Source organism: Mustela erminea, chromosome 5 (assembly GCF_009829155.1).
Source record: "Mustela erminea isolate mMusErm1 chromosome 5, mMusErm1.Pri, whole genome shotgun sequence".
Classification (NCBI taxonomy): Eukaryota; Metazoa; Chordata; class Mammalia; order Carnivora; family Mustelidae; genus Mustela; species Mustela erminea.
In genome coordinates, this window is record NC_045618.1 from 59552366 (window position 1) to 59567711 (window position 15346).

Sequence of the window (15346 nt, forward strand, 5' to 3'; positions counted from 1 at the left end):
AACCAAGAACAAGCATGCAGAATCCTGGGGTCATGGACTGGGAGATCCAGGGTGGGAGGTCAGAGAGGAGCAGAGCCACATGACTTCTTAAAGCAGTTCCTTTTGAAGGGGAGTGGGCAGGGATGTCTCATACTTCTTTTCTCTTACAATACCAACAAAATATGACTATAATTACTTTAAAAAATATATCCGCAGTTCAACATTTCTTACCATTTGTCCCAGGCCCGTGGACCAAAGGAAGAAATCAGTTTGGGAGAAATGGTAGAGGAGTTCAAGTAAAAGCCATGCATTTGAGAATGAGCTTATTCCAGGTGTTTGCTTAGGCTCTAAGCTGGGATGGTTGATAAGGGTGGTAAGGTCTCTGCCTGGCTTAATCATTTAAATTGTCTCATACCCCACCCCCAGTTCAGCCTCAAGCATTCAAACAACTACTTACAAATCCAGCACAGTTGTCACAGAAAGTAGGTTTCAGGTAGGTGGTCTCTTGAAAGTTGTGAGGAAAGCCCAGGCCCAGTTTGGAATAGATTGAGCTGGCCCTCATGAAGTAGGCTGTGATTTCGTCTCTGCTGATGAGGCCTTCCCTGCCAGCAAGGGACAGACAAGGTGTAAGTGGGGTCTGGGGTAATGAGAGTGGCTTCTAGCCTTAGAAACTCATCTCTGTTTTTACCCTTCTTTGGTAGGTATAGTACGTAGTACTGGGGATTGTCTCCATGAGCCCTGCTTTTCCGTAGGGATGCGTAGATAGCACGTCATTAGGAGATAAGATGGCAAGAGTCATTTCTACAGAGATGTTCCTTGGCTAAAGTAAGTTTTCCTAGCCAATTTGAACACTCAAAAAAGACATGGAAACTGTAAGGGAGAGAAGTGCCTTATGCTGTGGTTTCTGACTTTAGACCGTACCTGACACATAACTGGAGCCCACCAGCCATCCTTTGATCTTATACAGAGATCCAATATAGAGCTTGTGTAACCTTCCGAAAAGTAATGGGCACAGTATTAAATAATTGTTTCTCTTAATCTGTGGATCAAGCAAGAAGGAACACTAAAGGTTTTCTTAATTTATAGTTGACTATTCCTTAACTGACAGATTTTTGAAACCTTCAATTCTGACGCATTTAAAACACTTTTATTTTTCATGGTCTTTGGTGGTCCGAACCAACACCAGACAGCCATTCGTGTGGTGCTCGCTCCTCAGCACCAGGAGCCTCCTGTTCCCGTTCACAAACGCTCACCTATCTTTGTCCATCACACAGAAGGAAAAGGGAAAACTGGCAGCAATCTTTTCAAACTCTTCCTGAGAAATATATCCATCCTGGTCATGATCATAGTTCTTGAAGACAGACTGTGGGGGAAAAAAGGAGTTTCTTTGGTGATTACCAAAGCAAAACCATTCATTTCTCTCTGGGGCTGGAATATCTGACAAAAGCCTCTCCTCAGCCTGAATGAGAGAACGAGGAGACGTGATCCCAAAACCGCAGAGAAGCACTGGGGCACGTGGCAGGTCTGCCCTGGGCCCGTGTCTGCGGGGGCTGGGAGCTTACAGGGGCTGCTCTCCCTCTGCTCTGCCCCTCTTCCAGTGCTGCTGCCAAGAGCCCAGTGGAAGTGCTCCTTCCCCCTTAGTCCTCCACTGCTCGTGGTTCTGTGGCTCTCACTTTTCTGTTACTACCCAGGATTGGTCCACAAGGATGAATATAGAGACCCAAAAGGATGTACTCCCTCCTCAACAGGATTAGTGAAGACAATAGAGAGGCCCCAAATTTTCAGTATGAGATTCTCCTTATTATCCTTACTCAAACCTTTTCTAATGCCTCTCTGTCTCACAAATCAACTGCCAGCCTTTAAATATATGCCCTCCTAACTAGGTCTTCAAGAGACAGCACACCTCCCCCCAACATGAGGCCCGAGTGTGTTTGCAAAATGTAACCTGTGAGCTGTCCTGCAGGCACAGTATGAGAAGCAGCTCCCTGTGCTCCTTAGGAACAGGTTTCAGGTTTCCCACCTTTGTGTTTCTGCCATTGTGGGTGTGCCTCCCCTGCCCCCCATAAAGCTAAGCCAGGCTGTGCCTTGCTTTGTCTGCTGAGACATAGCTGTACTTACATCCACCATCCTCTGTACGTGTTTGCTTATGGTCTTTGGGTCCGGTTTGGGAGATACTCCAGAGGCCCAGTCCACTACTACTGGTGGTTTTGAGGGTGTTAGTGGCTGAAATGAAATATTCAGAGAAATCCCCATGACTAGAATGTAGTACAACGTACAGCTCCTTCCTTTCCCACTACCTCATGGCCGCACTGCGGACAATTGCCCACTCTGTGCAGGGCACAGGGGCAAGCTGCTGAAAGCCCACATGGAATTGAAATCTCCCAGCTGTCATTGTGGCCAATACAAGTGTGCTTCACAGCTGACTAAGTGCCCCTCATATATATTCAAATATATGTCTATTTGACATTGACAATTTTGAGGTAACTCAAAATTCTCCATTCCCTCTGCATTAAACCTTTTGTCAGAGCTATCAGCAAAAGTACAATGGCTCCTTTAAATTTTCTCTCTGTTCTCTACTTACTAACAGACGTAGATGAGGAGAAAAATAGCTGAAACAAAGGCAGGATGACAGAAGGAGAGGTCTAAGACCTGGACAAGCTGCGATGGAATCCATTCTTAACATGAGACTTGCCCCTATAAAAATCTTTACCAAACATCGGAGAATGTACCCTTTCCAGTGAAATGCCCTCTAACGCCCTGAAAACAAACTGCCAACTATTTTCAGTGAAGAGCTTTCATTACAGTAGGAGCTAGAATGTGATTTTTCTGTGTAGAGGCAATGAAATCTGGCCACCTGAACAGAGAAACTGGATTACTTATGCACGGGTACCTCCCTGCTTGAGTACCACATGGTTGGGGGCTGAGAAGCTTCGCAGGAGACTGGAGGGTGGGGTGGTGGATACCCATCCTTCGGAAAGAAGGCTGAAATTCTCACCTGCCTGGAGGAGAGGCAGGCCAGACAACCTGTAAGGGTCCTACCAGGCAGCGCCTGGACTGCGGTTATGAGGACTCCTCCGCACAAGAGGTCAAAGGCCCCAGCAGACTGCTCTTTCTGACCCAGATGAATATAGGATGATTGGTCATTCCTAGTTGGGATGTATATGCTTATCAACAAATCAGAGAAAAGAAACAACTGATCCGGGGTACTCTATAATAAATAGGAAGGAGAGGTCACTATGGCCAACGACTCTCCCTTCTCTATTTGGTAAATCACCAGCCACTCACTGGGATGTGCTTAGGGCACATGTGCGTTTACCGTTCCCATATCTGTCTCATCCCTTCAGGCAGACGACAGGCTCACTATGGTCAGGAACTACTGAATCATATGTTGAAGCTCTGTTCCTAGCACAAGGTTGGGCACGTAGTGGAAACCTAATACTTATTAAACTGGATAAATATGTTCCTTAAGATGATGGTCTCGATGAGCAGCTTGTAAAGTACGTGTTACATGCAGTAATCTTAGCGTAAAAATGCACAACTCACTGGGGCTTTGTGGTTCCTTGGTTCCCGAGCATAGGAAAGCTCATAGATTTCATCTTCAGTATAGTAGAGATCTAAAGACAGCTGCAGGTCAAAGCAGAACACAGTTACTTGCTAGGATGCCGTTTGTCTGTCCCATGGCTGATGTGTTTCTTTACTCTTCTAGGCCATTCTAATAGCTTGTTTTTACAAGTCACAAAGTTTGGGGGGGTGTAACACTACTGTATTGGGCTAGCATTAGCTCCTTGTTAAAATGTTTTTAAATTGTGGGGAAATATCAAGATGTCCTCTTTTAAAATATAATATCTAAGCCTTTAGAGCTTAGGCAAAAGGCTCTATCTGGTCAGATGGTCCCACCTCACTTGTTCTCTACAGCCGGACCCAGTTTAAGTGATAACAGGTATTAAATGATATTAAGAGTTAATCAGTTTCATGTATCTTAACACCATAAAATCTAGAAGGGAGAGTTCTTAAAAATAATCTTATTCTTGGGTGCCTGGGTGGCTCAGTGGGTTAAGCCTCTGCCTTTGGCTCAGGTCATGATCTCAGGGTCCTGGGATCGAGTCTTGCATCGGGCTCTCTGCTCAGCGGGGAGCCTGTTTCCTCCTCTCTTTCCCTCTCTCTGCCTGCCTCTCTGTCTACTTGTGATCTCTCTCTCTGTCAAATAAACAAATAAATGATCTTTAAAAAATAATAATAATCTTAACCTAGAGCCTGTGGATGACTTCAAGAGGTCTAGAACTCATGTATATTTTTCTGGGAAGAATGTTAACAGTTTTCATCATGTGATTTTGTGATTCAAAAAAGTTAAGATCGGTATATCTTCACAGGTGACGTCTATGGCCAAGACCTGCCATGGTCACCTGGCCAACTGCCAAAAGGGCTAGGATGTGAACCGTGGAGCTCTTGGAATTATCCTGTAAGGGCAGAAGAGGTTCTAATAATTATGCCACTCTATGAAAGTGCAGATTAAGAATTGTGTAATTTTAGAACTGAAAGAAGTTACAAGTTATCCCAGAGACTGATCTCTGATTTACAGAAAAGGTAACAGATTTAGAATTACATGCCCATAGTCGCACAGCTGGTGAACTACAGAATTGTGGGTCTGGAAGGGACCTCATCTGATCTCACTGTGGACCCAAAGCGCAAATCCTGGTCCCTGTACCATAAATGTTCACTTATTCTTGCCTTGAATGCCTCCTTTTTTATTTTTTCCTCACTGCCTTACTCTTTTTTAAATGAGAATATGTGTACTCCATCTCTTACAAAGCCTAGGTCCTAATTTGCTATCGGCTCCTCCCAGAGAGTTGATTGCTTTTGCAGAGGGGTGGGAAACAGTTTTAGAAGTCCTAAGGGCATACTGTTCATAAGCACAGCCTCTGGAGTTCCACTACTTGGGTCTGAATCCAGGTTCTGCTGCTTAATCATGTGGGGTACCCTGACCAATTAAACCTTTGTGCCTCAGTATCCCTATCCATAAAATGGTGACCATCATAGTATCTATTTCCGAGAGTTTTTATTAACTGAGCTAGTATCTGTGAGGCTGCAGGGAGTGGTGGGTGGCATACAGCTCATCCTTAGTATCTGCCTCCTATGGGAACCTCACCGTCAGCAGGTGCACCAAGTCCTTGTTGGCCTCCAAGGGTGGGGCCACCTCTTGCAGCTGGACCAGTTCACTGATATGATTGTAAAGGGCCAGCAGCTTGTGAACGTTGACCTTCCCATCTTCCAGATAGTCGGGCATGGCTTCGTACAGAGAGATGAGATCCTTGAGGTGCACCCCCAGAATGGGGATCTTAAATTGGGTGCACTCCCCATAGGCTCGCCGGTAGTTGTCATAGTTTCTACAGGAGGACAGCAGCTCGGTCATCTCACCCAGAACCTACAAAATAGAAGACACCCAGTCACAGGTACCCACCAGGCAGCGTCTGTTGTCTGCAATACTCTCAACTCCTCCCATGATTTCACCCCATCCTGAATGGGGCAGGACCTGATTCACCTGCAGACTGTGACTCCCAAGTTAAAACTCTGGTTTCTTTCAAGTGTCAGAGTGCATCTACAAACACAAGGTATGCTTTACTTGATTATACTATGTAACTGAAAAATTTTAAGTGCAGTCTTACCATTTTATGCTAGTTTTTTAAAAATACAAACCTGAGATGGAAACTAAAAAGGCACAAGAATATATAGTACGTAGTAAATGTCCCTCTGATCTCTATCCCCGAGCCATGCTGTTCCCTCCCTAGTATCTTCTGCATGCTTCCAGAGACACAAGTGAAGTATGCCGTTGGAAGTGCTGACTACTGCAGACAGGGGGGAAGCTGTGGGGTTTCAGCGGTCCACACATGCTCTGCGGGCTTTATCTCCGGGATTCTCAGATGGGCCTAAGTCAGAGGAAGCCCATGCTACTCCATTCACAGACTGAAACCCTGCACCGGAGACCTATTCCCAGCAGAGGGCATGCAGGAAGACCAGGCAGAAGGCCTAGGGAGCTCTTCCCGAGAGCCCACGCCCTGCCCCAGCCCTGAAAGGGGCACGGCTGCTCACGAGCATGTATAGGGAGTAGCCAGCTCCGGGTGCTCCACAAACATGCCTGGTTCAAGTGAGCAAGCAGTTCGCAGAACCCCAGTCCTCATGCAAGACGAACAGCTTCCTCAGATGCAAAGATGGGGAGGCCAAGACTGTCCACCGATCATGTTAGAGCACAAAATAACTTCTAAATGCTGCTGGAAATTCTTGTGGCCTAACAAGTACCATTTCTCTTCAGTGACAGATTTGAGGCTTGGAGTGAGCTCCCCTCAATCACTGTGAGTGGGCAAGAGCCTCCTTCCCATTTACCTCTCAGCAAACAGTGCCCGTGAGCGTGAAGTGTGGAAGCGGCTCCCATGACGACAGACTAGCAGCAAAAATGAGATAGTTCTGCTCCCTTTGGGAGGTGAAATAAACTACTAGAGGAGAAGGAGGTTCTTGCTTTGCTTCTGGCCTCACTAATGGGCTGTGCAGACTGCCCTGATGGTCAAGGAGCTTCAGACACGGAAGCACTGCTGTGGGGGCACCACGCTGGAGAGAGCAGGCTCCATCTTGCCAGTGAGGTGACGCGAGGGCATGTTCATCTCCAGAACTGTCTCCCTCGGTCACTTCTGAGACATGGACAGTATTTTTGAAGGTTCCACTAAGTTTCACCAGAACTAGTAGGGACCTGGAAGGGGGATGGTAGGGAAGCATCCCCAGAACTCAGGATGGTGAGAGCAGGGGATGATGAATCCGAGACTTCCCAAGAGTAGGCTGAACAGCTGGGAATGACAGGACAATGGTACACAGACATGTCTCCCAAAGAGGAGCCTCTGTGCAGCACAGGAGGGCAGGTGGGGGACCTAGGGGGTTATGATTAGTAGTTTATTTCACCTCCCAAAGGGAGCAGAACTATCTCATTTTTGCTGCTAGTCTGTCGTCATGGGAGCCCCTTCCATACCTTATGATTAGTAAGGGAGGGCTGGTAGGTCCTCATGTGAGATGAAAATGCTCAAAGAGCAGAGCTGTTAGCTAATCCATACCATACATAACTGCATTTCTATCTTCAGTGTATCTTAGTGGTTTGTATTCATAATAACAGCCCTATGTTATAAAAGACTAAAGCCTATTCTGTAAAATCTAAAGAACTGAGAAAAGTGCATAAGGCATTTAAGAGAAATATTCCTCAATAAAACACCAGTACAAAATGGCACCTGAAAAGCTCGTTTTCAACTCTGGGAAAATTCAACTGTCTGGAATGTCATTCTCCAAGAGATCTGGAGAGGTAAGTTTCTCATGTGTCACTTACATACAAACTGAACTACGGTCCACCCAACCACTCTTTTAGGAAACCATTTTGGAACAAGTTGCGGGATCAAGGGAGTTGATATTAAAGACCATGACTCTGAATATTTGTGGGCGTACCAGAGAGAGGCACACATTTTTTCAACTGACCCACAGGGACACGTGCAGTGACACTGAGGTCAGACTGAATTACAGTCACTCTCAGACCTGGGATATTCCCATCCTGTGGGTTTTTGCGGGGGTTTGCCTCTCCAGTATTTTGCCTAGTTAGTTAACAAAGGGTGATATGGTTTGGAAATGCCTTCTGGTTGCCTCTTAATAAGTGTTGAGGCTGGTCCTGGGAAGGCTGCTAAGAGGGCCTGGGGGAAGGAAGCAGTGACACTGACCTTATTGATTTCGTGCGGGACATGCGAACTTGTCTCCTTGAGCCTGGAGATTGAGCTGTGACAGAGTCCACCTATCACAGCCATCAGCGTATTGAAGTTCTGTAGCTGGTGGAGCTTCTGTGACACAGAAAAGAGATGAACGTAGTTAATGCACATGTCAGTTACACACCTCTCCGCTCTGCACTGCTAGTCTTCCTAATACTGGTCAAAGCCTAGCAGTCAGGTGTTGGGGTTTTCTATTTTCCCCTGTAGGCTTAACTTCAGACCGTATCTAGCAAGGTGGCACATCTCCTTCCTTTGTTGCACTAGTTCCGCGGGCCATCCTCTACGTCACTGTTTCTAAGAACCACCCAGCATACTTGCTTAACGCCGATTTCTGGATCTCAGTGCAGCTATTCTGATTCCTGATATGTGGGGCTGAACTTAGGTTAAATCCTCAGTTAATAACAGAGCAAGTGGCCCATGTACCAAACTTTGAGAAACATTGGTCTTGACCATCTAGAGGTAATAATATTCTATATTCTTCATCTCAAATAACCAGACTTTTATTTTTAAGGACAGAGACTTTGTCTTATTCTCTTATGTCATGCCAGTGCCTATGCAGGACAGTCACTGGGAGAGAGGAGCTAGAATTTGTTTTCCTCTCATTGGATGCTTAAACTCTGCCATGTTCATACGTTAAACGCAGCCATTCAACACAATATGGGCTCAAAGGGCTAAGACAACTGAGGTGGTCCAGGCCCGTTAAGACCTGGGAGACTGCCTTTGCCATGTGGGCCAGATTTGGGGAAACAATGTGGGCTGGGAAGCATCTTCTGAATATGTTAAAGGATCTAAACAGAAACTTGGGACACCTGGCTGGCTCAGTCAGAAGAGCGTGTGACTTGATCTTGGGGTAGTGAGTTTGAGTCCCACATTGGGGGTAGAGATTACTTTAAATTAAAAAATAGTAAAAATATTTTTTTAAAGATCTAAACAGATGTAAAAGTGTATCCCAACCCCTGAGATAATCAGCATGGTCCTCACCATATTGTTCTTATGTGGGAAATAGAAATGTCACCTTATCTAAATCTGGGACAGTTGACATCATATAAATTCCACTGTGGTTTGGGAGGGGAAAGCAGCTCTAACAGACAGACTGGCTGGCGGGGGGGGGGGGGGGAGGCTTTGCCTCATAGGGGTCAAATTCTTAATCTAGTCACTGACCTGAGCCACCTGGATGAACTTGATGAAGACTTCTGCCCGGAGCTGCGGGGTGGGGCGGCTGAGAACCATCAGTTGTACCCACTGGGAGATGCCGTTACACAGGGCAATGGACCGCTCCATGGTGGGATTCTCCTTCACACAGCTATTCACGAGGTAATTCTGATAGTCGGAGAACTAGGGAAAAAGAAACCCATCAGGACTGGCCCTCTGGTCATCTGGGAGATCCGAGAGGCACAACACTTCTGCTCTGCGGACGGTTCAGTTGATGCTATGGGGCTGAGGACTTTGTGGCCCCCCTCTTGCAAGTCTTCCACTTGGCTGATGAGAATGGTGGGAAGGAAATCTTTCTTATGCTACCCAAAGCATGGTTTCTCTACATCAAAAGCCATCAGGCCCAAGTGGATGTGTCCACACACTAGTTAATCCAAATACTGTATTCTCAGTCAATAATGATACTGGCCCTTCTACGGAATACAATATAGAAGAGAAATCTCAGTATAGACAGTCTCTGACTAGAATGGTTTGACTTAGGATTTTTTTTTTCGGGATTTTTAAATTGTACAATGTTGCAAAAGCCATATGCATTTGTAAGAAACCATACTTTGAATTTTGAATCTGGATCTTTTCCCAGACTAGCCATATGCAGTGCAAAACTCGTGATGCCGGGCAGCGAGCTGTGGCTCCCAGGCAGCCATGTGATCACAAGGATAAACAACTGATATGCCTACAACCATCCTGTACTCCTATAAACTTTTTCACTTTCAGTACAGTATTAGTAAATCATAGGAGATACTCAACATTTTATTACAGATAGGCTTTTCAACAGATGATTCTGCCCAACTGTACACTAATTTTTTTTTAAGATTTATTTATTTGACACACAAGATCACAAGTAGGCAGAGAGGCAGGCGGGGTGGGGGGGGAAGCAGGCTTCCCGCTGAGCAGAGCTCGACGTGGGTCTTGATCTGAGGACCTCGAGATCATGACCTGAGCCAAAGGCAGAGGCTTAACCCACTGAGTCACCCAGGTGCCCCTAATGTTAGTGTTCTGAGCGCACTGAAGGTGGGCTAGGCTGAGCTGTGTATGATGCTGGCAGGTTGGAAGTGTTAAAGCGTCTTCAACTTGTGATATTTTCAACCTACAATGGGTTTATGGCCCAATAAACCCATCGTACATTGAGGAATATCTATCTATACTAGTTTGAGTTCTGCCGCTGAAGTTAAAGGGAAAAAATCTCCCCTCTCTCGCTCTCCCCCCACCCCGTGTACCCGCACCTGTTTTCTTGAAAGTGGGATCATAAATTCTGCCCTAAGTCACGGAACTGTTATGAACATAACAATGTCTGAAAGCACTTTTCAGAGTGCTGCACATGTGAGGTGGCACTGACAGGATAATCAACCTCAAGTGACAACAAACCTGTTTGGATTCCCTTTGACTCACCAGCTGGAGCAAAGGCCGTGTGGTTAGCTATTGTGTAGTGACCAGAGTTTTCCAACTGGACAATGACTCTGACCAGGGCTGGCCATGGTCAGCTCCTGTGAAAGGGGAGCTGTCTGGGCAGGTCACTGGCTAAGCACGGATTACAGCCACCTCATCCCTCTCCCTGATGATCCCCTGTTCAAGTGGTACAAGCAAGCGGGAGGAGCCATCTGATGGGGGGGAGGGAGCTTTTGGTGCGGTTTCTCAGCTCTTTCAAGCTCTCTGCTTCTGAACCACCCGCCCCCTTTGAAATCAGACATGAGGGAGCCAGTGATTGCTGCTGGGTGGAAAAATATGAGCAAAAATGACTCAAGAAGGACACGTAAGCAATCTTCCTGGTTCCGAGGGAAAGCTCCCATGACTTTCTCCAGTGAATACATGGATATACCCCTCCCACTGTAAATAAAACATCAAAACCACTTAGTTTTTAGAATCAGTACTATAATAAGGCCTATAATTAGCAGAAAATATAAAATGTCACTCTGTTCACAGCAGACAGAAATTTCCCTCCAACTACACTGAAGGAACATATTTGGGGAAACTGTTTAGAACCGTGTAGGAAAATGAAAAAATCCCCCACCCACCCACCCAAATCCTCTCCTAGGAGGGGATGATGCCGCCCAGAAGAAAGTTCAAATGGACGTTTTCATTGGCAAATGGAGCACGGCCTCCACCGGTGGGGGAGCACTAGTGCCTAGTCCTAGTGCTCCGGGATCCTCACTCCCGCTTTTGCGGAGCTGAGCCTCCTGGAGGCTGCAGGAGCCGCCCTGCCTGCTGGGCCCCCACATGGCTCACCGCTGTGTGCTCAAGGGCTCTTTTCAGTGTCCTACCCTGTGACGGGAGCAGCACTGCCAGATGGAAACTCCCCGGGTGGAGCTTCCTAATAGGGGCCTGTGGTTTTGTTTGGGAGTACCGTGTTGGGGGGGGGGGAAGTGGGGGAACCCTGGAGTGCTGGTGGGGATTAACGCTTGGTGGCTTGTTTCCACATGGGAGCTGGGGGTAGGGGGGGTCAATGTCAAAGAGCCCGACCACTGTGAGAAACAGGACGACGTCAACATCACGGGAGAAAAGATAAACTCTGAAACTGGTTTGTCCTTCTTCCACATACAGACTGGAGCTGAGTGATCAGGAGGCATATGACTCCAGCCTCAGCTCTGACTGCGATGAGCTGAGTGACTTTGTTTAGGCCCCTTTCTGAGCAGCACCCATCCCCTCAACTGGGGAACCCAGCTCATTCCAAGAAACACATCCAACAGCTAGCTACGCTCGATTTTTAGAGATTTTTAGAGATTTTAGAGATTTTTAGATAAAGCTGAAGCTTGTATGTACCTCTGGGAGGGGTGGGCCCTGAGTGGGCTAAGGGTGTCACTTCTCAGGTAAGCCCACTGGCCAGTGGGGGTCTGTTGATCTGACATGTTGACAAGTTCTTTTGGGTATCACATACAGAGTTTTAAGGAGCAAGGTTTGGGGCAGCCTGGTTTAGATCTAGAATCATGGGTGATTGCTGGGCCCGGTCGGCACTACTTCAAGAACTTAGGTATATTCTTGGCTAGACCATTAGCATCTACTTTATTTTAGGATTTCCCTGAGCCATTCAAAGCCTCTTCCAATAAAACTCTGAGAAGTCATATCCCTATTTTTTTTTTATAAGGAAAATTAAAAAAAAAAATCTGGAAGCTTAATGGTTATGAGGGTAAGGTGTGTCTGTGTGAGGGTGTGTATGCTGTATGCACACGTGTGTGTGTCTGTGTGCAGGGTGTCCCATGTGCCCACAGTACTGGCACGTGAGTGGTGGGGTGGCACGGAGGATGGGAGGAGAGCACAGCCCAGCTACAAAGAAAATTCTAGTGTACTCATTTTCCAGACTGCACTAAGTCTGATGAGAAAGTCGACCATCCCTAAGGGGAGATCCAGGGTAGACGGGCCACTGAATTTCTCTCATTTTCTGAAATAACCCAGGGAAGTTCTTCTGCTCCTTAAATACATACGGATATCCTCCGGAAAGACTTGAACTCCAGGTAGGTGAGGTGCTCTGACAGCTCCTCTGGTTCCAGATGGTCAAAGAGCAGGGAAACTTTACGTTTCTTGCTGGTATTTGATTTTATCCTTTGAGTCAGTTTCCGGGACCAGTCACGGGCATTGCTTTTGTAAGTAAACATGAAAGGGAGAAGATGGGGAAAAGTAAATCAAAATTACTTTTTTAATTCAAGTAAATTCATGCACATTTCCCACAAGGAGATACAAAGCACCATTAATTAGCTAACTTTCCTCGGCCCAAACAAAGCATTAAATGGTTTCCCCCAATCACTTTTTTTTTTTTTTTGGTCCTATGGCACCAAGTAGGAAAGCCTTGCTGGTTTTCAGTGAACCTTCTGAACACATCGTGAGACTTGGGTAAAATGTTTTTACTTTAAGGCCATGGGAAAAACAGTCTCAGGCACGGGTCACAGTTTCTGGCCTTTGGTCCTTGCTCTCCTTTGTCTAGCACCTGGCATCTCTGCTCTCTCCCTGCCTTCTGTGGGTTCCTTCTTTCTTAGGAGGGTGATGGGGACTCTATCTCAAGGTGGTAGGGCAGCTTTCATGCCAGGAGAGCACAGAAAACCAGAGAGATGAGAAGCCATGATGCAGGGAATCGTGTAGGAACATGTCATCACTCTGGGCAGACTTGGGGCACTTTCCTCAAATTTTCCCAGCGGAGGAAATGACCGAGGAAGGCTAGCTAACTCTAGAGTGCCCTCTGCCCCCACATTTTCTTAAAAACACATGACCCATGTGTTTCTTAGTTTCAATTTCCTTCACTAAGGAAGCAAAAGGAAACAGCATTTTGAGAGGTAGCAGGGTACAGATCTGTTTCCCAAACTGGTATTGATGAGAAACTTGTCCCTTGACAAAGGGTTCTGTGGTCAAGTGAGTTTGGGAAAGGTTACAAATTCTGTAGCCTGTATATGTTATAACATGTTACAGGGAAAACATGGGAAAACAAAGGGAAGATGAACTCATTATTTCTCAAGTATATTTGGTATATTTGGTCGGACAATATCCCACTGACTGCTTCCTTAAGAATATACCACGGAAAATCTTGGGAGACGACAGTCAGCTAGGGACACCCTAGGACAAGGAGATCGGGGTCTGAGAACTGCCCCGTGCCCCAGGTTCTACAGCTTTAAAATAAGAACACTGTTACTTTGAAATTTTCTTTTATCTTTCAAGTTGCAAATTCTAAGCAGAGAAGTACAGGGGATCCAAACTGGCATCCACAGAGCGGTACCCAGGACAATTCAGTGTGATTCTGAAGTCATTTCTGTGGGGCTGTGGCTCAGTGCACGGAGGGCTGCCTGAGTCCAGCTTCTGCTCTGCCGCTGTGTGACCCCAGACGACCTTGCCAAGCCTTTGGTTTCCCGGATGTTGCATGACATGATCTCTAGGATATGCTTCAATCCTAGAATTCTATGTCCTAGGGATCTCTAGCATTGCAAAATAAAGCAGTCATGTTGCAAAAAACTTTTAGCTGTGACCATTCTCTCTCAAAATTAGGAAAGGCCCAGGGCACCAATATCATAGATAAGAAATCCAAGGAATAATCTGAACTATTCCCGTGAACCTTCCCATCTCTGCAAGTCCTAAGTGTCTCTTGTAGACATCCCCATAGATTAGAAACCCACCACTCAATCCATTTCTCAGCAGTCCCTTCCCCCAGGCTGTAGCTGCCAAGGAAGCTTCTAGGGGTGGTACTTTCAGTTTCTCATGATCTGGATACATTTTAGTCACTATCTCGCTACCTGATTTCTTCTTCACTGGGACTTTTTTTTTTACCCACTCTTTGATATTAGTCACTCACAGCTTTATCACAGGGCGGGTGGGGGGTATTTACAGACCCATTCGAGCTTATGTATTGACTTTCTAGGGGGTGTTTTGTTCTTAGGTTGAAAGCTCTGGAGCTCATAGATTATGCTGATACCTCATACAATAATGAAAAGGCTTTGAGCTATGACAGTGAGACAGGAAAAGATGATATAAATGTACAAGCAACTATGGTAGAAGGCTAGGCATGCAGTCAAAGGACAAACGTGCATGGAAGGTGACTCAAAGACTGTAAATCTGAGAGACCAAGAGAATGAAGATATGTTAACAAGGAATGGAGAAGGTGGAAAGACAAGGTGTGGGGTTGGGGGGAGCTTCTCTGCTTTTCTGTTAAACATCAGTCTTTTGCCTTTGGGGTTACAATCTGAGCCTGTCTGAGCAGCCCAAGAGACATGTAAGGGGGTCTGGAAAGAAGAGTCAAAACCTTGACACTCACATTTGAGTTGTATCGATCAGGCGGCAGTGTAACTCCTCACCACTAGCCTTCACCAGTTCCTGAAACTCTTCCATAGTGTTTGTCAAGCTGGCATCCATTTTAAACATGATCCAGAATTCTGTTATCCAGTACCTATGGGCGGGGGGGGGGGGGGCAGTTAAAACAACAACAACCACAACAATCCAAAACTGAAGCCAAGGACTCGTGCTTTTCGGTGGGTTCTTCCCACAAAGAGGAATCAGAAAAAGAGGCTGCTTTGTCCTTCTATGTGCCTGGGAATATGGAATGTAAATTCTATATACAGAATATAAGGGGGTGGGGTGATGGTGTGGGGGATGGAAGAAAACCACCTGCTGAGAGTCCTCTGCCCCTCCACACACCATATGCTTTGACAGGATAGGCACAGCACAGCAGAAAAAGCCATGGCAAAGATTTAGGCACAATCATGTGCATCAGAGATAATTACAAGGAGTATGGTTATAGACAAACCAAATGTCCAAAGATGGGGGAGTCAATCTGTAAATCACACTTTCTCATATCTTACAATATATTACCATGAAAAATAATGTCCACAAAAAAGCTTTTAATGACTAAAGAAGATTCCTAGGATATAAAATTAAGTGAAAAATATAGGATACGAAAA

General features: G+C 46.1%; 1 protein-coding gene across 2 annotated transcripts in view; it reads right to left on the reverse strand.

Annotated features, from left to right (window-relative positions):
- Positions 1-15346, reverse strand: part of RASGRP1 (RAS guanyl releasing protein 1) — an 82254-nt gene that overhangs the window by 12885 nt on the left and 54023 nt on the right. The window contains exons 5-13 of one of the 2 annotated variants that reach the window (XM_032343240.1): positions 14704-14835; positions 12395-12548; positions 8928-9101; positions 7722-7838; positions 5126-5401; positions 3523-3603; positions 2098-2202; positions 1233-1342; positions 437-581 (exon numbers count right to left, since the gene is read on the reverse strand). In XM_032343240.1, the coding sequence (XP_032199131.1) occupies positions 437-581; positions 1233-1342; positions 2098-2202; positions 3523-3603; positions 5126-5401; positions 7722-7838; positions 8928-9101; positions 12395-12548; positions 14704-14835 (1294 nt within the window). The remainder of the gene's footprint in view (positions 1-436; positions 582-1232; positions 1343-2097; positions 2203-3522; positions 3604-5125; positions 5402-7721; positions 7839-8927; positions 9102-12394; positions 12549-14703; positions 14836-15346) is intronic. The other variant, XM_032343241.1, reaches the window with a different exon arrangement.